The sequence below is a fragment of the Martes martes genome, assembly GCF_963455335.1.
Source record: "Martes martes genome assembly, chromosome: 16".
Taxonomy (NCBI): Eukaryota; Metazoa; Chordata; class Mammalia; order Carnivora; family Mustelidae; genus Martes; species Martes martes.
In genome coordinates, this window is record NC_137904.1 from 47,327,368 (window position 1) to 47,350,010 (window position 22,643).

At 52.9% G+C, this 22,643-nt stretch overlaps 4 protein-coding genes across 5 annotated transcripts in view; 2 read left to right on the plus strand and 2 right to left on the minus strand.

Annotated features, from left to right (window-relative positions):
• EFTUD2 (elongation factor Tu GTP binding domain containing 2) overlaps positions 1-6,137 on the minus strand; it is a 40,517-nt gene extending 34,380 nt beyond the window's left edge. Inside the window, exons 1-2 of the mRNA XM_080825458.1 lie at positions 6,051-6,137; positions 2,875-2,983 (exon numbers count right to left, since the gene is read on the minus strand). Of these exons, the coding sequence (XP_080681584.1) occupies positions 2,875-2,979 (105 nt within the window). The 5' untranslated portion in view covers positions 2,980-2,983; positions 6,051-6,137. The remainder of the gene's footprint in view (positions 1-2,874; positions 2,984-6,050) is intronic.
• Positions 6,138-7,478: 1,341 nt separating this feature from the next.
• DNAAF19 (dynein axonemal assembly factor 19) lies at positions 7,479-9,514 on the plus strand (the record flags this gene model as incomplete). Its single annotated transcript, XM_080826942.1, has 3 exons — positions 7,479-7,621; positions 8,041-8,173; positions 9,059-9,514. 3 exons carry the CDS (start codon positions 7,479-7,481, stop codon positions 9,512-9,514), a joined length of 732 nt encoding a protein of 243 aa, XP_080683068.1.
• A 1,018-nt stretch (positions 9,515-10,532) lies between these two features.
• On the plus strand, positions 10,533-11,774 carry FAM187A (family with sequence similarity 187 member A; the record flags this gene model as incomplete). Its single annotated transcript, XM_080826992.1, has 1 exon — positions 10,533-11,774. The coding sequence occupies one exon, from the start codon at positions 10,533-10,535 to the stop codon at positions 11,772-11,774; it is 1,242 nt and encodes a 413-aa protein (XP_080683118.1).
• Positions 11,775-12,515: 741 nt separating this feature from the next.
• On the minus strand, positions 12,516-21,851 carry GFAP (glial fibrillary acidic protein; the record flags this gene model as incomplete). Of its 2 annotated transcripts, XM_080827117.1 has the most annotated exons (10): positions 12,516-14,061; positions 14,715-14,800; positions 16,060-16,179; positions 16,539-16,582; positions 17,159-17,379; positions 17,587-17,712; positions 19,069-19,230; positions 19,954-20,049; positions 20,266-20,326; positions 21,255-21,715. In XM_080827117.1, 10 exons carry the CDS (start codon positions 21,713-21,715, stop codon positions 14,020-14,022), a joined length of 1,419 nt encoding a protein of 472 aa, XP_080683243.1. In that variant the 3' UTR covers positions 12,516-14,019. The 2 variants fall into 2 exon arrangements, with proteins under 2 accessions (XP_080683243.1, XP_080683242.1); XM_080827116.1 differs by lacking the exon at positions 16,060-16,179 and having other exon boundaries at positions 21,255-21,851.
• Positions 21,852-22,643: the final 792 nt, after the last annotated feature.

Sequence of the window (22,643 nt, forward strand, 5' to 3'; positions counted from 1 at the left end):
ATAATCTAAATGGTACTTGTCCTTCCCTGCTTTATACTTAAATTTTTTGGTACTTCATCTCCCCTGGTGAGCAGTACATTCCTGGAGGGCAGAGATAGTGCCGTGGCTCTCAGTATTGTGATTCCTTGGGTATAGGGATTACAAATATAAGTGATTGCAAATATTTATTTATTTATTTATTTTTAAAGATTCTATTTATTTATTTGACAGAGAGAGAGAGAGATCACAAGCAGGCAGAGAGGCAGAGAGAGAGAGAGAGAAAGGAGGAAGGAGGCTCCCCACTGAGCAGAGAGCCTAATGTGGGGCTCCATCCCAGGATCCTGGGATCATGACCTGAGCCGAAGACAGAGGCTTTAACCCACTGAGCCACCCAGGTGCCCTAATTACAAATATTTAATGAATGAATTTATTTATTTACTTAGCCTAGAATTCAAGTATGTTGAGATCACTTTGAATTTAGAGTTTCTTATCCAATGTGTTAGCTTATGTAATGTGTGAATTTTTTTTTTTTTTAAGATTTAATTTATTTATTTGACAGAGATCACAAGCAGGCAGAGATGCAGGCAGAGAGAGAGAGAGGATGAAGCAGGATCCCTGCAGAGCAGAGAGCCTGATGTGGAGCTCAATCCCAGGACCCTGGGATCATGACCTAAGCCGAAGGCAGAGGCTTTAACCCACTGAGCCACCCAAGCACCCCGTCATGTGTGAATTTTATAAACTCCCCTATCTTCACCTAAGCCATAGATAAAAAGGTTGAAAAGAATGGAACCAAGTATGGATGACTGGGGCATGTCACCTCTGATGGTGATCCATTAATCAACGACTCTTTGGGTCTCACAGTTCTATCAGCTGTGACTTCTCCTAACTTTATTGTGACCCAACCCATATTCTTTTCACATGGACATCATGAGTTACAGTGATTACCTTAGGAAAAGTGAACCGGAATAAGGACCAAGAAGACTTTCTATCTATTAGAACTGCATGAAAAGTATTCACAAATTGCTTGTAAAATGAAAACTACCTCTTTAAAATATTTTTAAAAAGAAAAACCTGGTTTATAAAAAGAATTAAAAATTGAAATGCCTTGCTCAAATCAATATATATAATATCCACAGCATACCCTTGACCTGTATCTCAATCTAGTAATCATATTGAGAAAATCATTTTTATAAAACTCATAGGAGCTTCCTAAGAGTTCAACAATCATTTGTTTTAAAATTCCTTCCATCATTTTTACCGTGGATATACATTACACATACTAGCTGGTAGGTTTTTTTTTGGTTTTTTTTTTAAGATTTTATTTATTTTGGGGCGCCTGGGTGGCTCAGTGGGTTGAGGCCTCTGCCTTCGGCTCAGGTCATGATCCCAGATTCCTGGGATCAAGCCCCGCGTCAGGCTCTCTGCTCAGTGGGGAGCCTGCTTCCTCCTCTCTCTCTCTGCCTATCTCTCTGCCTACTGTGATCTCTGTCTGTCAAATAAATAAATAAAATCTTTTTTTTTTTAAAGATTTTATTTATTTATTTGACAGAGAGAGACACAGCAAGAGAGGGAACATGAGCAAGGGGAGTGGGGAGAGGGAAAAGTAGGCCTTTGGCTAAGCAGGGAGCCCGACGTGGGGCTTGATCGCAGGACCCTGGGATCATGACCTGAGCTGAAGGCAGATGCTTAACAACTGAGCCACCCAGGCGCCCCACTAGTCAGTAGTTTCTGGAAACATAGTGCCATATCTCCATCTTTGAAAAGTAGAAAAGTTGCCTAATTCACTTGCTAGCATCACAGCCATTCCCCAGTTTACTAAAGATGACCACAATGGCTCTCTCGGCTTACCTCTTCCAGGTCTCCCCCACCACGCTGACCCAGGAAATAATTCATCTGGGCATGAAGACTTGAACACGCAGGACTTTGGTTCTGCCTTCCTGCCGTCCTATTAGTATCACACCTCCACTGATCAGAAGTGGGCCCATCTACTTCTTGTTCATCTTGTTCTGAACACTGCTAACCTCTGATGTCTTCTGCAAGCCTCAGACCACTCTGGACTCATCCTCCATAGCTCTCCCGAAGGGAGTCGTGAGAATGTGTATCATCCTCCCTCTTTTTAATTAGAGAGAGAGGGAGACAGTGTGGGCATGAGTGGGGAGGGGCAGAGGGAGAAACAGACTCCCCACTGAGCAGGGAGCTGGATGCAGGTCCATCCCAGGACCCTGGGATCATGACCTGAGCCGAAGGTAAACTGTTAAGCGACTGAGCCACCCAGGTGCCCCTGTATCTTCCCTTTCTATTGCTTTTATTCACCTTTCAAAACCTAAGCTTATGAGGAAGTTGTCAGTGCAGCTGCACTTGGAAAAACGGACTACCTTTTCTAAGTTGGTGTTACTCATAACTGTCAAAAAGAACTTCAGGTAAGCGGAAGTAGAGCTATTACCGTGAACCAGAGCTTATATTATAAAAACACCCGGGGGGTACCTGGGTGGGTCAGTTGCTAAGCATCTGCCTTCAGCTCAGGTCATGATCCCAGGGTCCTGGATGTGATCGAGCCCCACAATGGGCTCCCTGCTCTGCGGGAAGCCTGCTTCACCCTCTCCCATTCTCCATGCTTTTGCTCCCTCTCTCACTGTGTCTCCCTCTGTCAAATAAACAAAATCTTTAAAATATAAAAAAATAAAACCACCCCACGCATGAAACTACCTTATATCCTCTTTTGGACCTTCAGTAGCTAAGCTTTGTATGGGAAGAGTAAGACCCCAACAAATCATATATTTAAAAGGTGCAATGTGAGAGATGTACACAGGATATTATGGGAGCACAGAGGATTCAGTGTCTTTTTAATTTTTTTTTTAAAAGAGAGAGATGAAAACAGCAATATATTTGTTTTACCTCATCAAGATCTTTGGTCTCTCTGCCCAATTCATCATCATCTTCATCAGAATCAAGCTCTGGCCCAATATAATTCCCAAACTCATCATACAAGTCGGTATCCATGATGCTAAAATTCAAGGAAAAGAAGCATTAGATTCCGGCAAGGTAACCAAGGCCTCCACAACACGGCCCCACATTTCTAACCTTATGGTTGACCATATCCCTTCAACACATCTCCTTTCCAGTTAGACCAACCTACTGGCGGCTCCTCCCAAAGCCCTGTACTTTACCATCCTCATGGTTCTCTTCTCCCACTCTTATATAATACTAAAAAATTTTTTAACTTAATACCAGAAAGTTGCAAAGTAGCACAAATATTTTTCTTTTTCCTAAATGACTCAAGGATAAGTTGCTGACACAGTGCTTCATCACCTCTTAATACTTGAATGCAGGAGTTGGCAAACTATGGCCTGGGGCCAACATGGCCTGCTGCCTGTTTTCACACAGCCCCCAAGCTAGAAATGCCTTTTACATTTTTAAATAGTTGAAAAGTATCAAAAGAATATTTCATGATATGTGCAAATTATATAAAAGTCAAATTTCAGCGTCTAAAAAAACAGCTTTATTGGAACACAGCCAGGCTCATTCATTTATAATGTCTGTGGCTGCTTTCACACTGTAACAGCAAAGTTGAGTAGTTGTAACTGAGACCATATGGCCCACAAAGCCTAAAATATTTACTATCTGGCCCTTGGTAGAAAGTTTGCCAACCCCTGCTTTAGTGTGATTCCTACATACCAGGACATTTTCCCACATAACCACCATATGACAATCAAAATCAGAAAATTAATAGTGACACATTACTACCACCTAATCCACAGACCTCCATTATTAGAACAAACTTCTTTCTTCTTTTTTTTTTAAAAAGTAAGCTCTGCACGCCCAGTGTGGAGCCCAACACGAGGCTTGAACTCATGACCCTGATATCAAGACTTGAGCTGAGATCAAGAGTTGGACACTTAACCGATGGAGCCACCGAGATGCCCTTAGAACAAACTATTCTAATAATGTCCTGCACAGCAAAGGTTCCAATTCAGGATCATATGTTTGCATTTAACGGTCATGTGTTTAGTCTCCTGCACTCAGGAACAGCTCCTCAGTCTCTCCTTGACTTTTACGACCTGACGCTTTTGAAGATTACAGGCGACTGATTTTTGTAAAATGTCCCTTAATTTGGGTATGTCTGTTTCCTCATGATTGGAGTCAGGTTTTGCATTTTGGGCAGGGATATCTCAGAAGTAATGCGGTGTTCTTTTCAGTACATCTCCTATCAGGTGGTATGTGATTTTAATCTGTCCCATTAGTGGTGGTGTTAATTAAATTGCTTGATTATGGTAGTATCTGCCAGGCTTTTCCAATGTAAAGTTATTTGTTTTCTCTTTGTAATTCTTAAGTGTTCTGTGGGTTTTCTCCACTTCAATTACTAAAATTCTATCCAAAGTAAAAATTCAAATGCCACCTCCTTCAAGCTTTTCTAGATCCTCAATTTCTCACTCCCCTACACTGCTATAACCTCTCATACCTTAATCAGCATTTAATTCGGCCTTGAATGGCAGTTAACTACTAATTACCCTCCCCCAACAACCATACAGTTTATAACCAATAAACAACAAACCAGAGGTCGTGTAAGGGTTACGGCTCTGGGATTGAAAGGCCTAGACTTGAATCCTAACTTTGACACTTATACAAGGTACTTTCAGGTTAATTACATCACTTCTCCAAATCTATTTCCCCAACTGGAAAATGGAGCGAGTGATCCCCCCTGCATGAAGTTTTCAGACTTAAACAAAATAGTCTGCGTAAACAACTTATCACAGTCCTCAGCTCAATAAATGTCAGCAAGCATTATTTTCTGGCCGTTCTTGAATACAGGAACCCTGTGTTCCTTGTGCCTTCCTGCCAATGCCCAACACAGCACCTTGCATACGCAGGAACTGGATGTTACCTGAACAGAATATTTAATTTTCAGATAGCGGTATTTATCCAAGTAAAGGACTGGCTCCAGGGCCTTGTAATTAAATGTAAATTATAACGGAAACTTTCATATCCATAGGGATTCTTTTTATTTCCCAAGAGCTATCACATCTGTGCTCATTTCATTCTTCCAAGATCCATGAAGTGCCTGCACACATTTTTATAAAAGGCTGCACGTAGGGGCACCTGGGTGGCTCAGTGGGTTAAGCCTCTGCCTTCAGCTCAGGTCATGATCTCAGGGTCCTGGGATCGAGCCCCTCATTGGACTCTCTGCTCGGCAGGGAGCCTGCTTCCCCCCTCTCTCTGCCTGCTTGATATCTCTCTGTGACAAATGAATAAATGAAATCTTAAAAAAAAAAAAAAAAAGGCTGCTCGTAGAACAAATCAAGCGCATTTCTGCTCCAGGGCCGTTGCACTTGAAACTCTTTTCTGAAATGCTCTTCCCTTGGATATTTATACCTTGTTCTATCGTTTCACTCAGGTCCCTACTAAAACGTCACTTCTGAGAATGTCACCATAAAACAGTCCTCCCATCACACTCTCCAACCCCCCACTTTAACGGCTTTATTATTACTTTATTGGTGGTAGTACTAGTCCCTCGCTCACATATATCTATTCACGTTACTTTCACTATCATCTCCCCAACTACAATTTAAGCAAAGGATTTTTTTTTTCTCTTAGAACTGTGCTGGCATAAAACGAAACCTCGATAACTTTTTGTTGAATGAGTGAATGGCTCCTACAAGGCACAGAGAAGATAGCTGACTTGCCCACAGTTGCACAAAACTAGTCACCAAACCTCACTGCAGCTTCCCGCTGTAACACCGGCTCTCAAACGAATACACAGTAAGGACGGAGGGAGCTTAGTAGAGAAGGGGTGAAGAAGGCACAGATGGAAGAGGGAGTAAGACAACGATCCCTGTCCAGGGAAGGAATTTTATGGATGGTCGACAGTGAGGGAACCCTGGAATCGAGATATGTGCTGGAGGTGGTGGTGGTGGTGGGGTCTTTCATTCCCTTTCCCGCTCCACGTTTCAGTTTACCCATCCGTAACGTGAAAGGGGACAGAAAACCTAAAACGTCTTTTCCAGATCTGACATTATTTAATTTCCATCCCACCCGGAGCAACTTTCTCCCACCGCTGACCCACGCCAGCTCACCTGTCGGCCCGCTCAGCCTAAAGCTCCAAGTCCGCCGCCGAAGACCGCGCTTCCGCCCCACGCCGCCGCACCGCTGCGCCCGCCGTCAGGAAGGACCCCGCAGACGCTGCCGTCGCGTTTCTGCCTCGAGGACAGCCCTCTGCCTGAGGACCGGCTGGGAGGAATGCCAACCACGGATCCAGACACCGGCGACGTGGGGTCGTGGGCCCTCAAACCAAGGCGTGGGCTGCTCCAAAAAGACCGAGGCCTTAGGAGGCAAGAATCTGGTCAGGCGCTTCGGAGCCACCCTGAAAGGGGGGGGCCTTCGGGACGATCACGTGGTCAGGCTGTTTGAGCAGTTGCTGAGCAACCACAGCTGCTGGGCGTGGTCTACGCTGAGCTGTGCGGTTCTCGTCTAGGTATTCCTAAAGAAAGCAAGGAAACCTAGGCCTGAGGTCCTGGGGTGAAGTGCTGGGGGGCGGAAGGGTTAGTTGTTCTCTCTCTTCAATTTGGGGGGGGCTCAGAACTGGACAGGAGCCGGGACACCTGAGTTCAGTTCCTGGCCTGCCCCGCCCCTTTCTCGGTGTTCGTTTACCCACGCCGGCGTGGAGGGAAAAGGTATGGGGTTGGTCGCAGACCTCCTGCTTCCCTGCCCTACGGCTGGCCACAAACTCTAGCTCAGCGCGCCAAAAGTCCGAGGTTCCGGGAGGTCTCCCAGGAAGTAAATGCCAGAACCCTCACTAGCACTCATACAGATGATTTCCCTGTAGAACGGATCAATCAGCCTCACATACGCAGAGGGTGCAGAAGTACAGTGGCAGAACTAAAGAGGATGCTCAAGAACCTACAGACCTGTGATCCAGACCTGGTCTGGACCGAGGGATTTGGGAACGGAGATCCCTGAACCCCTTCCTCTGCCACTTCTGCTTGACTTCCTACTCAGTCATTGCATCTGGTTTGGGTGAAAAGTATCTTTCCCCATTGAAAACACTGAATGATGAGTGAAATTTTATCCCAGGGCTCAGGAGTATACTTCACAATAGTTCTGCTTCTGTGGGAGGTCCTCTGTCACTCGGTATGGAGTGAGCCCATATGGAAGAGTGAAGGGACTGAATTCTGAGATCCAAATGTGTCCTCAGCAGAAGCACCAAAATTAAAATACTTCTGGAGGCAGAGAACAAAATTAAGACAGGACTCCAAACTGAAAGTCAGAACTCTGTATTCTATTTTCAGTGGCAAGTCTTAAGCAAGTCCTCACTGTGCAACAACTCAGCTCCCCTCTGTAAAGTAGAGGACTAGATTGTTTTAACACCCTCCAAGATAAGTAGAAAGTTATCCAGAGCACTTTGGGGTCATTCTGTAGGCTGGCAAAGAATACAGACACATCCTCCTCCCCCGATATTGATCCTCCACTGATGTCCATTCCCTTTGCCTTCCTAGAAACAGGCCATGGAAAGGAATGACATCATTGACTTCAAGGCTTTGGAGAAAGAGCTACAGGCTGCACTCAGTGCTGACGAGAAATACAAACGCGAGAATGCTGCCAAGTTACGGGCCGTGGAACAGAGGGTGGCTTCCTATGAGGAGTTCAGGTTGGCGTGATGCAATTTTTCTTTTTTTCAGCTTAATGCAGTTTTTCTCAGACCCTCCTGTTTTGGTGAACTGTAGGGGATAAGAGCATGTGCTTTGAAGTCAGATAATTTGGGGGCTCGGTCCTGGCCCTACCTGTGTGGTCTCATGCAAGTTGTTTAACCTCTCTGAGCCTCTATTCCTCATCTGTAAAAGAGAGCGACTATTGTTATCATTGAGTAAATTATTACGTGTAAGATGTTGAGCGCAGTGTCTGGCACGTGGGAGGCGCTCAAAATGGTCAGCCATTGTTGCCGCTGCTGTTGCTGTCCTATTGGCTTGCTGGAAGTTTCACCTCTAACATGCAAAGTGCAGCCACCTCACAGCCGCGCCCTCTTCATAGCATGAAGTCTATCCTCTGATCTCTTTCCTTTGCCCACAGGGGGATTGTCCTTGCATCACATCTGAAGCCACTGGAGCGGAAGGACAAGATAGGAGGGAAGAGGACAGTGGCCTGGAACTGTCATGCTACTCAGAGAGAGACCTCTCAGGATGAGGCCACTGAAATCTCCCAGGTAGGGGAGGCCCAGCCTCCTCAGCCCAGTAGGATCCTCTGCCCTAAACCTCCAATCTTGTTTTCTTACAACACACACTTCTTCCTTCTTTCTCATGTTAAGCCAACAGAGGCAGGTTTCTGCCTCCCATCCGAGAGAAAAGCAACCAGCAGATGGTGAGGGTGAGTTAAACTGGGCGGAACAAGTCAGAAAAGTGGGCTAGGCTGTTCTTCTTCACTCAGAATTTGGCTTGCACTCCCAGATCAGATTTAAGGTGCTCTGCCCCCATGTTATATGGTATATAGTGTAATCTTTTGTGTCAGTGTTGGGAGAGAGGCCCAGCCCGCCAGATTTTTTTTAAAGATTTATTTATTTATTTGACAGACAGAGATCACAAGTAGGCAGGGTGGAGGGGGGAGCAGGCTCCCCGCCAAGCAGAGACCCTGGTGCGGGGCTCGATCCCAGGACCCTGAGACCATGACCTGAGCCGAAAGCAGAGGCTTAACCCACTGAGCCAGCCAGGCGCCCTGCCCGTCAGATTTTTAACACTCACCTTGAATTCCTTTTTCTCTTTCTGAGGCTTCCAATCATCCCCTGTGCCCTGCTCAGAGTAAAGCCTGACTTACTCTCACAGAGCAGGACTGTGTTCACATTCATCAGTGGAAAATCCTGGTGCAACTGAGATTCTCAAATCGTGGCCTGGGTTCCTTGGGGCCCCCTCCCTCCCTGTCCCTTCCCAGTTCCCTGATCTGAAAACCAGACCCACAGGGACCACAGCCTACCCAGGGCTCAGAGAGCAACGCTACAGCTAAGACAAAACCCCACAGGCTCCCTTCACTGTCACTCTCTCACTGCCGCAGAGCAGCTGGAAGAGCTTGGGACTTTCTTTCCTTCCTTGTGATCCAGGAGAAAACCCTTTTCCAGCCTGAGACATCCGCAGAGTTCTACCGTGATTGGCGGCGGCACTTGCGGAGCGGGCCAGAGCGCTATGAGGCCCTGCTGCAGCTCGGAGGTCCAAAGCTGGGTCACCTCTTCCAGACCGATGTGGGGTTTGGACTTCTAGGGGAGCTGCTGGTGGCACTGGCTGATCAGGTGAGGCCAGCCGACCGGTTGGTGGTGCTAGGGATCCTGCACAGCCTGGCCGGCACTGGGCGCTTTGCCCTGAACCTGAGCCTGCTGAGCCCCACGGAGAGAGAGAGCTGCAGAGGCCTGTTTCAGAAGCTGCAGGCCACGAGTGCTCCCAGGCCCACAAAGGAGGGGCTCAGCCAGAAGGAGCGGGGTTTGGAGGAGCAGCCTGGTGAGCTCCAGGAGGAGGAGGAGAGGCTCCTGCAGGAGCTGCTAGGGCTGTACCAGGTGGATTGACAGGACCAGTTACCTGCAGAGGCCCCCAGTGACTACTGGAGGCATTTTTTGCTTGTTGTCCTGGGGGCTGCGCAGGACTGTAATGAGTGCCCACACCTAATTCCCTTCTCAACTTGGAATTTACAGAGGATATGCAGGAATCGAATCTTTCCCACTTCTCCAGCCACCTTGGTGGCTCAGTATTCTGATCTATGTAGAGCAGCAGGATGGTCAAAGGCCCAAGAACTTGAAAGAGGTTTGCTTCCCACCCTTAGAGTCTGCCAAGCCTCTAGCCTGCAGCCCTGAGAGATGAGTGTGTGCCCAACCAAATGCTGGCTATACCAGTTAAATCCTCTACTTAAAAAGAAAAGAAAAGAAAAGAAAATCATCAACCTTCCGTGGTAAACAAATACCGATCTCCATAGCGCTTAACAAGAATACCCCAAATCAATGAATGGACATTTAATCAGCAAATAATCAAATGCTACCTCATCGAGGTCCAGTATTTTCCTCGGGGCTGAATTCCTATGTAGGCTGGGCCTGGGAAAGCCCCAAGCCATCAGCTTGGGTCAGGCCAGCCTCCCAGGCTTCAGATGGCCAGACGTGCAAGCAGGTGGGTCTTCTTCAACTCCTGGATTACCCAAAGGGAAGACCTTTCCACCAAGCAAGCAGGCAGGGCCTGAAGCAGGAAGGCAAGAGATTTGCCTGTTCTAGCACCTGTGCCCTTGCTCCTCATTCCGGTTTCCCCTGACCCTTTCTTGGGTGAGTGCCAGTGTTCTAGAAAGGAGAGAGAGGGCCAGGTTCTAGAATGGTCTTTCCCTCAAGATCGCATCTAGAACATGAGAAGGGCATCTTGTACATCAGCTGGGAATAAACTTGCCTTGCCTTTGGCCGCTTCCCCGGCAGATTCTTACTCTTCTCCTGGCTGCTCAGTCCTTTCTCCTAAGACACCCACTCCTGGGAGGGATTTCTAGAAGCCCCGTAGGCCTTGAGGGCCTTGGTTTTGCCCTGCCCCCTCTGACTTTTGCCTCCTGTGGGCATGAACCTCGCCCACACCACTGTGCTCCTGTGGATGTGGGGGAGCCTCCAGGCCTTCGAAATTGTGGAGAAGGAGAATATTTTCCAGCGGACCCCCTGCCCAGCCTTTCTGATGTTCGACAACGCAGCCTACCTGGCAGACATGAGCTTCGAGCTTCCCTGCCGCTGCAAACCTGAGGAGGTGTCCACCGTGGTCTGGTACTATCAGAAGCACCTGGGCAGCGACCACACCAGAGTGCTCACGGACTTCGACGGGCGGGTGCTGACGGAGGAGTCCCAGGTGCACGTGGGCAGCGACATGCTGGTTCGCTTCAGCATCCGCATGTTCAGCCTGCTGGTTTTCCGGGCACAGCCCGAGGACTCGGGCTTGTATTTCTGCGGCACCCGCAAGGGGGACTACTTTTATGCCTATGACGTGGATGTCCAAAGCGGGGAGGGCATGGTAGCCACCTTCAAGGACCAGGGCCAGGAGCCGTTCGCAGACGAGCACCGCGGGAACCTGCACATCTTCACCACCTTCTGGGAGTGGACCCCGTGCGACCGCTGTGGGGTGCGAGGGGAGCAGTGGCGGATTGGCCTGTGCTACCTGCAGAGCCCGGGCCTGTCCCCGCGCTACCGCAGGACCCTGCCCGACGTGGTGTCCTGTGGCTCACAGGCCGTGCCCCAGAAGCTTCGGGCCCAGGCCAGGGAGCACACCCCCGAGCTCCTGGTGCAGAGCTGCGTGGTGCCCTGCGAGAAGGAGGAGGTTCGTGAGGGCTTGGTGGCCATCCTCAGCTACGTGTCCAAGGTGGGCAGCCGGCCCTGGCTGCCTCAGGTGCCCATCCAGTTCCACCAGCAGAGGCTGGGCCAAGGACTCATTATCTCCTGCCCCGGGGCCCGGCCAGAGCACGCCGTGGCCTGGGACAAGGACCGTCAGTACTTCTACCGCACACAGTACCTGCGAGGTGTCAACCGGTCCATGCGGGTGTTCATCGACCACGGCAACCACCTCCACATCCGCTTCACCCAGCTCAGTGACCGGGGCATCTACTACTGCTGGCGGCAGGGCGTGAGGGTCGCCGGATTGCGGCTGGGTGTCACAGCCCGAGGCCAGAACCGGGTCTCCTTCTCGGACCCTGAGACTCGCTCCGCTGTGCAGCTCACCCTGATAGGCTACCTGGTCATCACGGCCGTCTTTGTCAGCATTCACCTCTGTCGCTGCTGCTGTTACTTATCTCGCTGTTGGCCCAACTACTCCCCCTAGGTCCCCTCCTCTTCCCCGGCTTGGAAGACCAGTTGTGCTCAGATGTGTTTGTTAAGTGATCCTGGATGCCTCTGGCTGGGCTGTGCGGCAAGGGTGTGTGTGTGCCTGTGTGTGTGTGCACGCGCGCATGGGCATGCACACGCACATGCGTGTGCGTGTAAATCTGTTAGTTACAACCTGTTCCTGGCCGGTGGAGAAGCCTGGGGCAGATGAGAGATGGGGAACGGAGGCCAGTACAGAAGGAGCCAGAGTGTGCTTCTTCCAACTTCATGCTCAGAGAAGGAAGAAGTGAAGCTGATATTTATCAAATGGCCTTTTTGATGTGGGAACAGTGTTTGGGGTGTTTTTATTTTCTGCCTTGGAGGATTGCCAAGTGGTCGCTGGTTGAATTGGGGGCAGCAGGGAGAGGAAGAGGGAGTGGGGGAGTCTAGAATATGTCCTCGTCTCTGGAATGGCAGGTTTGGGAATAAAGGTAAAGACCAGAACAGGGAAAACGGGTGAGAAAAGTGGAAGTCAAAGTCAGGGCTTTCCCCAGGGCTGGGAGGTGAGTGAGAAGAGGGGCCGAGTGGAGGGCACTGGGGTGCCATGTGGAGTTGGGATCTGTCCTGTGGCTGCCACTGGGGGTTTTGGGGTCCCAAGACGATTAGCAGTGAGCAAGTTGAGTCTTGTCCAAGGCTACTTCCTGCCCTCTCCCCAGCCCCAGCCTCTCCTGAACAGATCAGCATCCACTCTGGTGAAGGCCATGGCAATTGTCTTTATTTACCTTAGTGAGTAAAGGCTGTAGTGGTGCCCGGAAGGTTAGCAGCAGTGGGTGGCAGGAGGGAGAGGGGGGAAAGGGCACCAGGACTTGGAAAGAGGGAGGGACTCTCATTTCTCTGGCTTTAGAAGGGCAAGGGAGACCCTGGAGTGGGCCCTTTCAGCCTACTTCTGGGCACAGATAGTCCTGTGGCTGTCCCCCACAGTCTTTCCATGGAAAAGCAGAGCACAAACCAGAGCCTTCACTCTGCTCGTGCCTCCACTTCCCGAATGGTGAAATAGAGTGCTACCTACAATACGAGGGTACATTTTGTGTTTGAGTAGGAGGGGAACCACAAGAGCCCTTGGTTAGGGAAAAGCAGCAGGTCACTGTAGGGTGGAGAGTGTCGCATGTACGGCGGAGGCTTCACGCAGCCGTGTTTGCTGGGGTCGCGAGGCAGCAGCTACGGTGGCTCCGAGGCCTGGATGGAGGGGTTATGCAGCAAGGAAGGGGCCTTTAGAAATGGGACAAAGCGTGTCCTGGGGACAGCAGCCCCTCTGTCCTGTTTTAGCAACTTCAAGAGGATGAGTCACTTCCTTGGTTCCCACAACCCAGAGGCCAGAGGCATCTGGTTACCCACAACCCCCAGCTCTGATGTCTGGCGTCTTCCCAGCTGCTTCCTCCACCATCTCCACCTGCCTCCCCTCCAGCCTTATGGAGGGAGGACTCCTGGGCTTGACCTCTCTCTGTATCCAACCTAGGGGCCAGGCAGCCCCCCTCTACTCCTTCCCAGCACCCCTTCCCTCTCCACTTACACTATAGATCCCCCAAGTGCTGAGAATCACACTCCGACACGCCCATGGCATGCCCACAGTGTGCCCCCATGTCAGCTCAGTGGGACTGAGACACTTGAATCGTCACTCAGGAGGCCCCTTGGGGATCCGGGCAGGCCAGACATTCTGTCTGGGGACTATTCCCAAGTGGTAGGATGTCACCGCCCACTCTCAGACTGTTCAGGGTCAGTCTAGAAGAAGAAACCTCTGGCCAGTGCTATCTTGCCTATGGGGAGTTCCCCTTCCTGTCTCGGAGTCTCTGTTGTCCTCCAGCAGCCCTAGGAAACTCGAAGGCCCACTTCCCAGTTACCCCCAGGGACCTCCGGCTCTGGCAACAGTTGCCATGACAATGGGGATTAGGGATGTGGAGGGCGATTTATGGGGTCCCAGGCCCTCCCCAACTTCTCCCAGTTCTAACCCCAGCTGCTGGCCACGCCCCTCCAGGCCGCCCCTTTGGGTGGGTGCCTTGTTAGCTGGAGTCACTGGGTGTAGGTAGGTGCTGTCTGCAGGTCTAGTACCCACAGAGTCTAGGGCAGCAAGCTGGTGTAGAGGTGGAGGGATGAGGGGAGCAGCCGGGGTGGGTGGGAACTCGGGTCTGGGGAAGTCCGCTATCAGAGGAGGTGGTAACAATCCCATCCGCTCAGGCCCACTGTGGGGCCACCAGCTGGGTCCTGCCTCACATCACATCCTTGTGCTCCTGCTTGGACTCCTTAATGACCTGCAGGGGACAGAAAAACACATAGTACATTAGTCAGGGGCTCACACAGACACCAGACCCACCTCTGCTAGGCCTTGTGACCTTGGAGAAATCCCCAGACTTCCTGGGTCTTTCTTTTCTATGAGAGTAACCAGGACTCCCGCCTCGCAGCCGCCAGGAAATGAGGTAACACTAGTGAGCCTTTAGCACCCTGCCCAGCACGTGGTGAGCTGATGTAAGTTTGGCGAGGACTGTCGTGGGTGTGACGGGAAGGGCTTATGTCAAATCCCCCTGCTTCTTATTTCTCCTGCTGGTTCCTTTTGTCAAGCCAGAAATTGAAAGTTGGGAGTGAAAGCTACTAACTTTAATTTTCTTTCTCTCTTTCCCCAGGCCTGGTGCTGGGGGAGCCTGCAGGCTTTCAGGGAGAAAGTCCGAATCAGGACTCCACCCGGTAGTCTCCACACCCAGGCTCCCAGGATCCGCTAGTGGAGGGGATAGGGAACTGGATTACATCCAGGGTCCTTCCCCTCTTCCAGAGCCTCCCCGAAAGCTCTTCCAAGTGACTGAGAACCTTCTGTGTGCCAGTTTAGGCTTTCTTCCAAAGCCCGCCCTCAAAAATTCCTGGAGGGAGCCCAAGCGGCCGGGGCCAGAATTTCAGGTCTTCCCCCCCTTACCTCTCCGTCCCGCATCTCCACGGTCTTTACCACGATGTTCCTCTTGAGGTGGCCTTCTGACACGGACTTGGTGTCCAGGCTGGTTTCTGCAGGCACGGGGACAGGAGAGGTCTCCTGTTGGCTCCTGAGGCACCAAACATCCTCCCCCACCCGGCTTCCCCATGAAACCCACAGTGATGGGGACTGAAAGTCTATCCAACCAGGCAGAGAGAGCCTAGGCTCTCTCAAAGGGGCTGGAGACCCCCAAATCCCCATGGTGCTAGGCAAGACCTGACCGCTCTATCCAGTGCTTTGCCCATTTTCCTGGTCTGGGTGCATTTCAGTCTCTCTGTAGGCTCTCATCTGCCCCCTGGCCTTCTGACACCCCACCGCTGGGCTAAGGAAGGAGCACACGGGCTTTGAAATCAGGCAGGCCAGAGCTCAAGTCTCAGCTCAGCCACAAGGCAGTAGGCAAGTTAATCTACCTGTCCCAGCCTCGGTTTCCTATCTGCAAAATGGGGATGATGGCGTCTACTTCTCTACGTGGGAGCAAAGAGTCAGTTCACTGAGATCATACGTGTTAAGTGCCTAGCACATATTAGTGTCCAATACATGTGGGTCCCTTTCCTGTTCCCCTGTCCCTCCTTCCCTCCTCTCTGCCACTTCTCTGGGCCCTACTGACCCTTTACTGTTTGGCGCTTGGCAGTATTCCCTCCACCTGCTCTGCCTGATTAAACTTCTGATCCTGAACTTGGCCCCTAGGCCACATATAGCTCATGTTCTTCAATTTCTAGAGCAGAAGAAGGGTTTTTTTTCCCCCCCTTTAGATAAGAATCATCTGAGGGCCACATCCAAGTAAGAAGTAATTTAGCTCCCCCATGCCCCCGAGAGAAAAATGTAACATGTCACACTCACTAATATTTAAAATTAAGAGCAGGGAGCATAAAACTTTATTCACTGCAAGAGCAGCGGTCCAGGGGGAAATAATCCTGTGGGCTGAATCAGCACTGAGCTGAGCCGCGGAGCCTCGGGGACAGAAGAATTGAGCAGAGAACCCAGCCACCAGGCACGGCAAGACCTGAGGGGCCCTCCCAGGGATAGGAAGAGGTGAGGCAGAGGCTGGCACTCGCCCAGAGGCCCCAGAGCATCTCCTCCGAGCACCAGAGGACATACCACTTTGAACAGCCACCAGCTCGGCTAGTTTAGCCTACATTTACCCTGTGCCACGTTCTGGGCTGTGCACTGAGGTCGCTGGGAAAATGACACAAGCTTGGCCCTTTAGGGAAACTTGGGAGGAAGGAGCCCAGGAGGGCAGGGAAAGCGAGAAAAGCACCATGTCTGAGAGTCTGAGGGGCAGGCTGCTAACCGAGAGCCGGCGGGGCTCCATTTACAATCTGGTGAGCCTGTATTGGTATAACTTGTATTGTGAGGCTTTTGAGATGTCTTGTGACCTGGTGACTTTCCCCTTCTTTGGTGCTTTTGCCCCCTGTAGTGACAAGCAGTTAAAAAGCAAAAAAAACAAAAACATAAAACACTCGGATGGGAAGAGCCTGCTCAGGGATCTGCAGACAGGGCAGAGGCTGAGACCTTTGCCCAGTTCTGCTGTAGGAGGGGGTGCAGGGGTAGGGAATGGGGCACAGGACAGGAGCAGCCACAAGCCCCACCTGGAATGCCCTGGGCTGCTGTGTTCTGGCTGGAAGCTCTGCGGTGAATTATGAAGATCCCAAGGAGACCCCTGGACTGGACCCCTTTGCCCTGGTCCTCAGCCCCAGGCCAGAGTAGCAGCCCACCTGGGGGAGAGGGCAGGAATCCAACCCCTTGCACACAAGGCCCTACTCTACTGACCTCGGATCTGCAGGTTGGAGAAGGTCTGCACGGGAATGGTGATGCTGCAAGACAGCAAAGGCAGAAGAGTGACCGCGCTGCCCAGGGACATCCCTGGAGCCAGGCCCTGGTCCGGGGTTAGCATGACAGCCTCAAGGCCCATCTCCTGGCTTTCTCCAGCCTCCAATATGCTCCCTGGGGCTGCAGGAGTCTGCAGGGTGCTTGGGTGTTGTCCGCTAGGGGGAAAGTCTCTATTTGAAAGAGTGGAGGCCTGGAAGATGGCAGGGGGAGGAGGAAGTGGGGGGAAAAGTTCCAAGTCCAAAAGAGACGGGTCAGGGGAAAAGAAGTCCAGTCTTCATTGGGAGGGGGGGTACTGAGTCTCTTAATTTGGGGGGTGACCCAAGTCCTCACCCTGTGGCCTCATCAACATTGCTTGAGTTGAATCCATTCATTTCTTGGCCCTTTATTGACTACCTGCTGTGTGTTAGGTGAGCAACGTGCTGAGCACTGAGATAGGAGGGGGCAGGACACAGGTGGAATATGACAGTCCCTGAAGGGAGAAAGGAGACTCCAGGGAGGGACAGCAGAGAGGATGCTGCAGGGCCATGGGGTGGGGGGTGGGGGGGTGCTTTGCAGCTCACCGGTTCTCCTCGCCCTCCAGCAACTTCCTGTATGTGGCGATCTCTATGTCCAGGGCCAGCTTGATGTTTAGCAGGTCCTGGTACTCCTGCAGATGGCGGGCCATCTCATCTTTGAGGCTCTGCCCCTCCTCCTCCAGCCTGGCCAGCGCCTCCTGGTAACTCGCCGCCTCCCGTGCGTGGCGCTCCTCCTGCTCCCGCATCTGCCTCTCCAGGGACTCGTTCTATAGGGTGGAGTGGACAGGTGCCTCAGTGCGGGGTCACACTGCCCATCCTAGCCTGTCCCCAGTCTCCCCGCTGCCCCCCAAGTAAGTTTTCAGAGCCCCCGCCCTCAGTCCCGGTCCTGTCCCTGGCTTGCAGGTCCCCCTGGGGCTCGGGCTTGCGTGCACCCGGGTCCCCTCCTCTCCCCTGGTGGCCCTGCTGGCACTTACCGTGCCCCGCAAGGACTCCAGGTCGCAGGTCAAGGCCTGCAGCTGGCGACGGTAGTCGTTAGCCTCGTGCTTGGCCTGGCGGAGCAGCTCAGCGTTGCGGGCCGCGGCGTCGTTCAGGTCGGCAAACTAGAGGGGAGAGGGCCCTGCGCTGAGGGGAGGCTGGGCCCCACATCGCGGGAGCTGTGTGGGCCAGTGGGTCTCTGGGAATTCAGGGAGATGGGCAGGACCCCAGGCTTGATGTCCAGGTCTCCCCAGGACTGGGACCCCTGGGTAGAGGGCACAGGAGGCCCCTGCCACGTCTCTAGCACCTAGCACAGTGCCTGGGTAGGGAATGAAGGACCAAATGATGTTTGCCGCAGAACCCAGACCCAGAATCTCCTGCACTATCCAGGAGCCTGAACCCTGGCCTCTCTCTCGGTGGCTGGGGCGTTCTGGTGAGCAGTACCCTGGGTTCTGATCCTTCTCTCTCCCCTAGCTTGCAGTGAAGCTCTCGTGGCTCCACCCAGCCTTGACATGCTTGGAGCCATCGCCAGCTTCTGCCACTCACGTTGCCCTGGGCTGGCATCTCTGGGCCCTTGCCCTGTGCTTTCTTGTACTCCAAATGCCCCTTCCCTCTTCTCTTCTTGTTCTTTGGCTGCCAGGCCCACCTAGCCCCAAGGCCCGCCCTTCTATGATACCCTCCCTGTCCCCCACATTGCATCTGTATAAACTCTGCCCAGCAGTGTTCTCTCTAGACACCGTATTTGGGTGCACATCACGTCCCCCGGGTGGGACAGGTCTCTGGACCCCGGGCAGTGCTGGCACACAGTGGTTGCTCAGTAACCCAGGACACAGACAGCAGAGGCATCAGGAATGCAGGCTCCCAAGAGCAATGGCTGGGGTTAGACATCCGGCTCTACCATTGACGAGCTGTGTGACTTTGGACAAACTTGTTAACGTCTCTGGACTTCAGTTCTCTCCTCTGTCAAAGAACAGTACTTTCTTCATAGTAAGTAAGTAAGATAATGCATGTAAAGCTCAAAGCCTGGCACGCAACGACATTGGCTAATAATAATAGTAACAACAATAATAATAGTAATAAGAAGTACTTATTCGGGGGAGCGCCTGGTTGGCTCAGTCGGTTAAGCGTCCAGCTCTTGGTTTCGGCTCAGGTCACGAGCTCAGGGTGGTGAAATCGAGCCCTGCATGGGGCTCCATGCTCAGCGGGAGTCTGAGACTCTTTCTCCCTCTGTCTCCCTCCCCTTCGGCTCCTCCCCCTGCTCATGCTCTCTGTCTCTAAAATAAATAAAATCCTTAAACAGAAAAGAAAAGAAATACTTATTGGAAGTAATGGTGCCTGTGTGACCCTGGGCAAGCCACCTCATTTCTCTAGTGACGGTCAGTCACCCGGAGAGGATCCTCTCCCAGCTTCCTCCTCCCTTGTTTCCCAGTTCTCTGGTATGGAGCCAGTAGGGCTGGCTACTGGCCCACAGTCAGGGCTACCTTGGACCGGTACCACTCCTCGGCCTCGTGCATGTTGCTGGACGCCATGGCCTCATACTGTGTGCGGATCTCTCGCAGGGCCGCTGTGAGGTCTGGCTTGGCCACATCCAGCTCCACGTGGACCTGCTGCCGGGCCAGCTGCTCCTGGAGCTCCTGCACCTCCTGGCCAGAATGAGAGAAGTGATGGCCAGGCGGGGGCCCAAGCTGCCCCTGGGGTCTCCCCACGGTTTTACGCCCTTGTCCGTCTGCCCCTTGGACACTGACGTTGGCTAAGGGAAACAGGGCAGTCCTGGTTAGAGGAAAGGGCATGGCCCAGGTTAGGGGAGCAGAGGGTAGTTTGGGGGCCTCATAGTGTCCTCCTTCCAGGTTCGGCTAGGCAAGAGCCCTGAAAGCGTGCCTGTGTTCTTGTGAGTGACCGAGTCCCTGTGGTGTGGGTGTGTCTGTGGGTTCCCAGATTGTACCATATCATGAACTCGGAATCCATAATCTGAAGGCAGAGAGCTCAGTGGTGTCTTTTTAAAATGAATGGCTTTCATTTAAATGGAGACAGGTGGCAGTAGGGGTGATAACAGAGAGATGTGTGACCTCAGCAAGTTCTTTAGCCTGTCTGGGCTTCGATGTCCTCCTCTGTTTCACAGAGGTCATACTGGAAGGGTTCCTATCTCACAAGGCTGTAGTGAAATAAAAAATGGGGCAACAAGGTCTATTATAATTCTTAGTAAGTGGGGTGTGTCCGTGTGAATTTCACCAGGGGCTGAAGGTGCTCTCTTGTCTCTAGGTCTGTCTCCTTCAGTCTCTCTCTTTCATTTTCTTTATCTCTCTCTGAGTATTTCTCAGGCTCAGCCTCTCTGTCTCTATCCATCCCAATCTCTGTGTTGGCCTTACCTCCTCATGGATCTTCCTCAAAAACCGAATTTCCTCCTCTAGAGACTCAATCTTCCTCTCCAGATCCAGGCGCGCTAGGGTGGCTTCATCTGCCTCCTGGAGCAGGGAGGGGCAAAGGCTGCTCTGGCCCCAGACTCCTCCTCCCCACTCCTTATCCTTGTCTGATCCCTCCTCCTGTGGCTGGGGAGAGCCGCACATTGCTCTGGAGAGCTGGGCTTGGGGGCTGTTTGTGTGAACTGCCATCAACCAATTGCCCCCCCTCCTCTCCCCTCCCCTTCCCTCCCCTCCCTTCGTGCCCCACCCCCCCAACACCTGTCGATAGGTGGCCAGGTTGTTCTCAGCATCCAGCCTCAGGTTGGTTTCATCCTGGAGCCTGGGGTAGGGGAACACATCCCTGGGTGAGGCTCTTCTGAGGATCTTGGACCCCTCCCCAGTCTCCCTGGAGGGTGTTGCCAGAGAGACCCCTCCCCTGACCCCTGCCCAGAGCCAGTGGAATGGCAGGAGCCCTAGCCGGGAAGGTGAGCAGATAAGGGTCTTTGCTTTAGCTCATTACTAATGTGTTTTATCAAGGCCGGTGCACCTGCTCCTGCTCACACCAGTGCTTTCACCAACACACAATCACTGCTGCGTGCACAAACACACTCATCCTCCCACCCTTGAGGGCACACAGGTGTGCCCTGCCAGCTCAGCAAAACCCGCCATCCCTGGGATCTCCTCTGACCTTTGGAAACAGTTTCATTAGAATCCCTGCCTCACAACTCTGCAGGCCAAAGCGGCTTGACCAGGGTCATGAGCTGGTGACAGGCAGCATCACCTGTGTTCCGAGGCCAGGCCTGCCTGCTCTTTCCCTCTCCTCCTCTCCTCCGGAGCCCCGTCCCCCTGGTGCACAGCAATCTTCCCTTCCCATTCCTCCTCTCTACGGACCCACAAGGCCATCAGGCCCCCCAGTAAATGAAATGCGAAGACCCCGTCTGTGGGGCCCCTGCCTGTGCGGTCGCTGCCTGTGGAGTCCCTGACTCCCTGCACAGCTCTCCCCACTACAGAGGTGCTGAGAGTACTCTGGCTCCTTGGCAATCAGACCCCTGTGACTTTGGGCCTCCTCCGTGTCCCTCCCATTATCTCGGGGAGCAAGGACAGCCCTACCCTCCCAGAGACGGGGAAACAACGGAGCCAAGCATCATGGAGGCAAAGTCCCCTGCCCGAGATCATGCAGGTCTGCAGGTGCTCCCGCTGGGGCTGGGCTGGGGTACGGGGGCATCTCCCCTGTTCATGAGGTCCCTCTCCCCGAGCCCACTCCTCACTTCTGCCTCAGGGTGCCAAGGTCCTGTGCCAGATTGTCTCTCTCGACCTCGAGCCGGGCGCTGCTGGCCGTGAGCTGGTCGAGCCGTAGCCTTAGCTCTCGCAGCTCAGCCTGGTAGACGTCGGCCAGCTTGGTGGGCTCCTTGGCCCGCAGCTGGTTCAGCTCTGCGGCCAGGGCCTTGTTCTGCTGTTCCAGGAAGCGCACCTTCTCGATGTAGCTGGCAAAGCGGTCGTTGAGCTCCATCATCTCCGCCCGCTCACTGGCCCGGGTCTCCTTGAAGCCGGTGTTGAGGGCCCCGGCCAGGGAGAAGTCCACCCGGGCCGGGAGTGGAAGTGGCATCCTGGCCAGGGAGAGGCGGGTGCCCGGCCCCAGCCGACGGCCAGAGACCAGGCCTCCCCCTACCACGTCCAAGGAGGAGGCATAGGAGCGGCGAGCAGCCGAGGCGACCCGTCTCCTCTCCATGCTGGCTGGGCTCTGGCCGCTCCTGGGAAGTGAGGGCTTTATGGAGGCGTGGGCTGGCCTGGCGCTGCCCAGGCTGCCCCTGGCAACGCCCACTGGCATAGCCTGAGGGGGAGGGGCTGGGCCACAGCTCGGCCATGGGGAGAGCTCCTCTCACCCCACTGAGGTCTCTGTGCCCAGAGGCAGGGCGACCCCAGCCTGGCCACCAACAGAGGTCCTCATGGGCCGTGCCTGGGGCTGGATGCTTGGTCAGTGTCCGCAACCACTGGGCCAGGAGGCCCTTTCCCTGGGAAGATGGGCCAAGAAAGGTCTGGATCAGATAAACTCTGACCTGCTTTCCACCTCTTAGACCCTATCACAGCGCTCCTCCTGCTAAGTGCTGGGAACTTGCAAAAAACAAATGTGTTCCCTCCTCTCAGAAAGCAGCCTGTGCTACAGTTTCCTGCTGAGCCCCATTCCCAGCAGACTGTTGGACTCCTTGGTCCGAACATGGGTGCCCAGCATTCCTGCTTGCTCTCCCTTCCCCGGAGGTCTAGGGCTTTGGGCTGCAACCGGACACCAGTCCTTTGTATAGAGGGTCAGTTGAGGCCTCTGTCTAGCAGTTGGGGGGTGGTAATGAAGGGAGGAATAGGGAAGCTTGAGGGGGCAAGAGCGGCGGGTGCTGCACTCCCTGACCTTCTCCCTGGACCACACATAAGCCCCTGTCTCAGTCCCACGGGGCTCCCTCACCCCTTGCCTGGCTGCTCTGCACCCCTGTCTGGAGCCGGCCCTGACAGCCACACAAAACACACTTACGGATGAGCTGGCTGTCCCTGCTCCCATCTTTGTTCCCGCATCACCCTGTTTCCCCAGCTACCCCTCACCTCCCTTTCACACTGGAGATTTATGTCCTTTGAGTTCCCACGCATCAGGCTGAGAGGATGGAAAGACC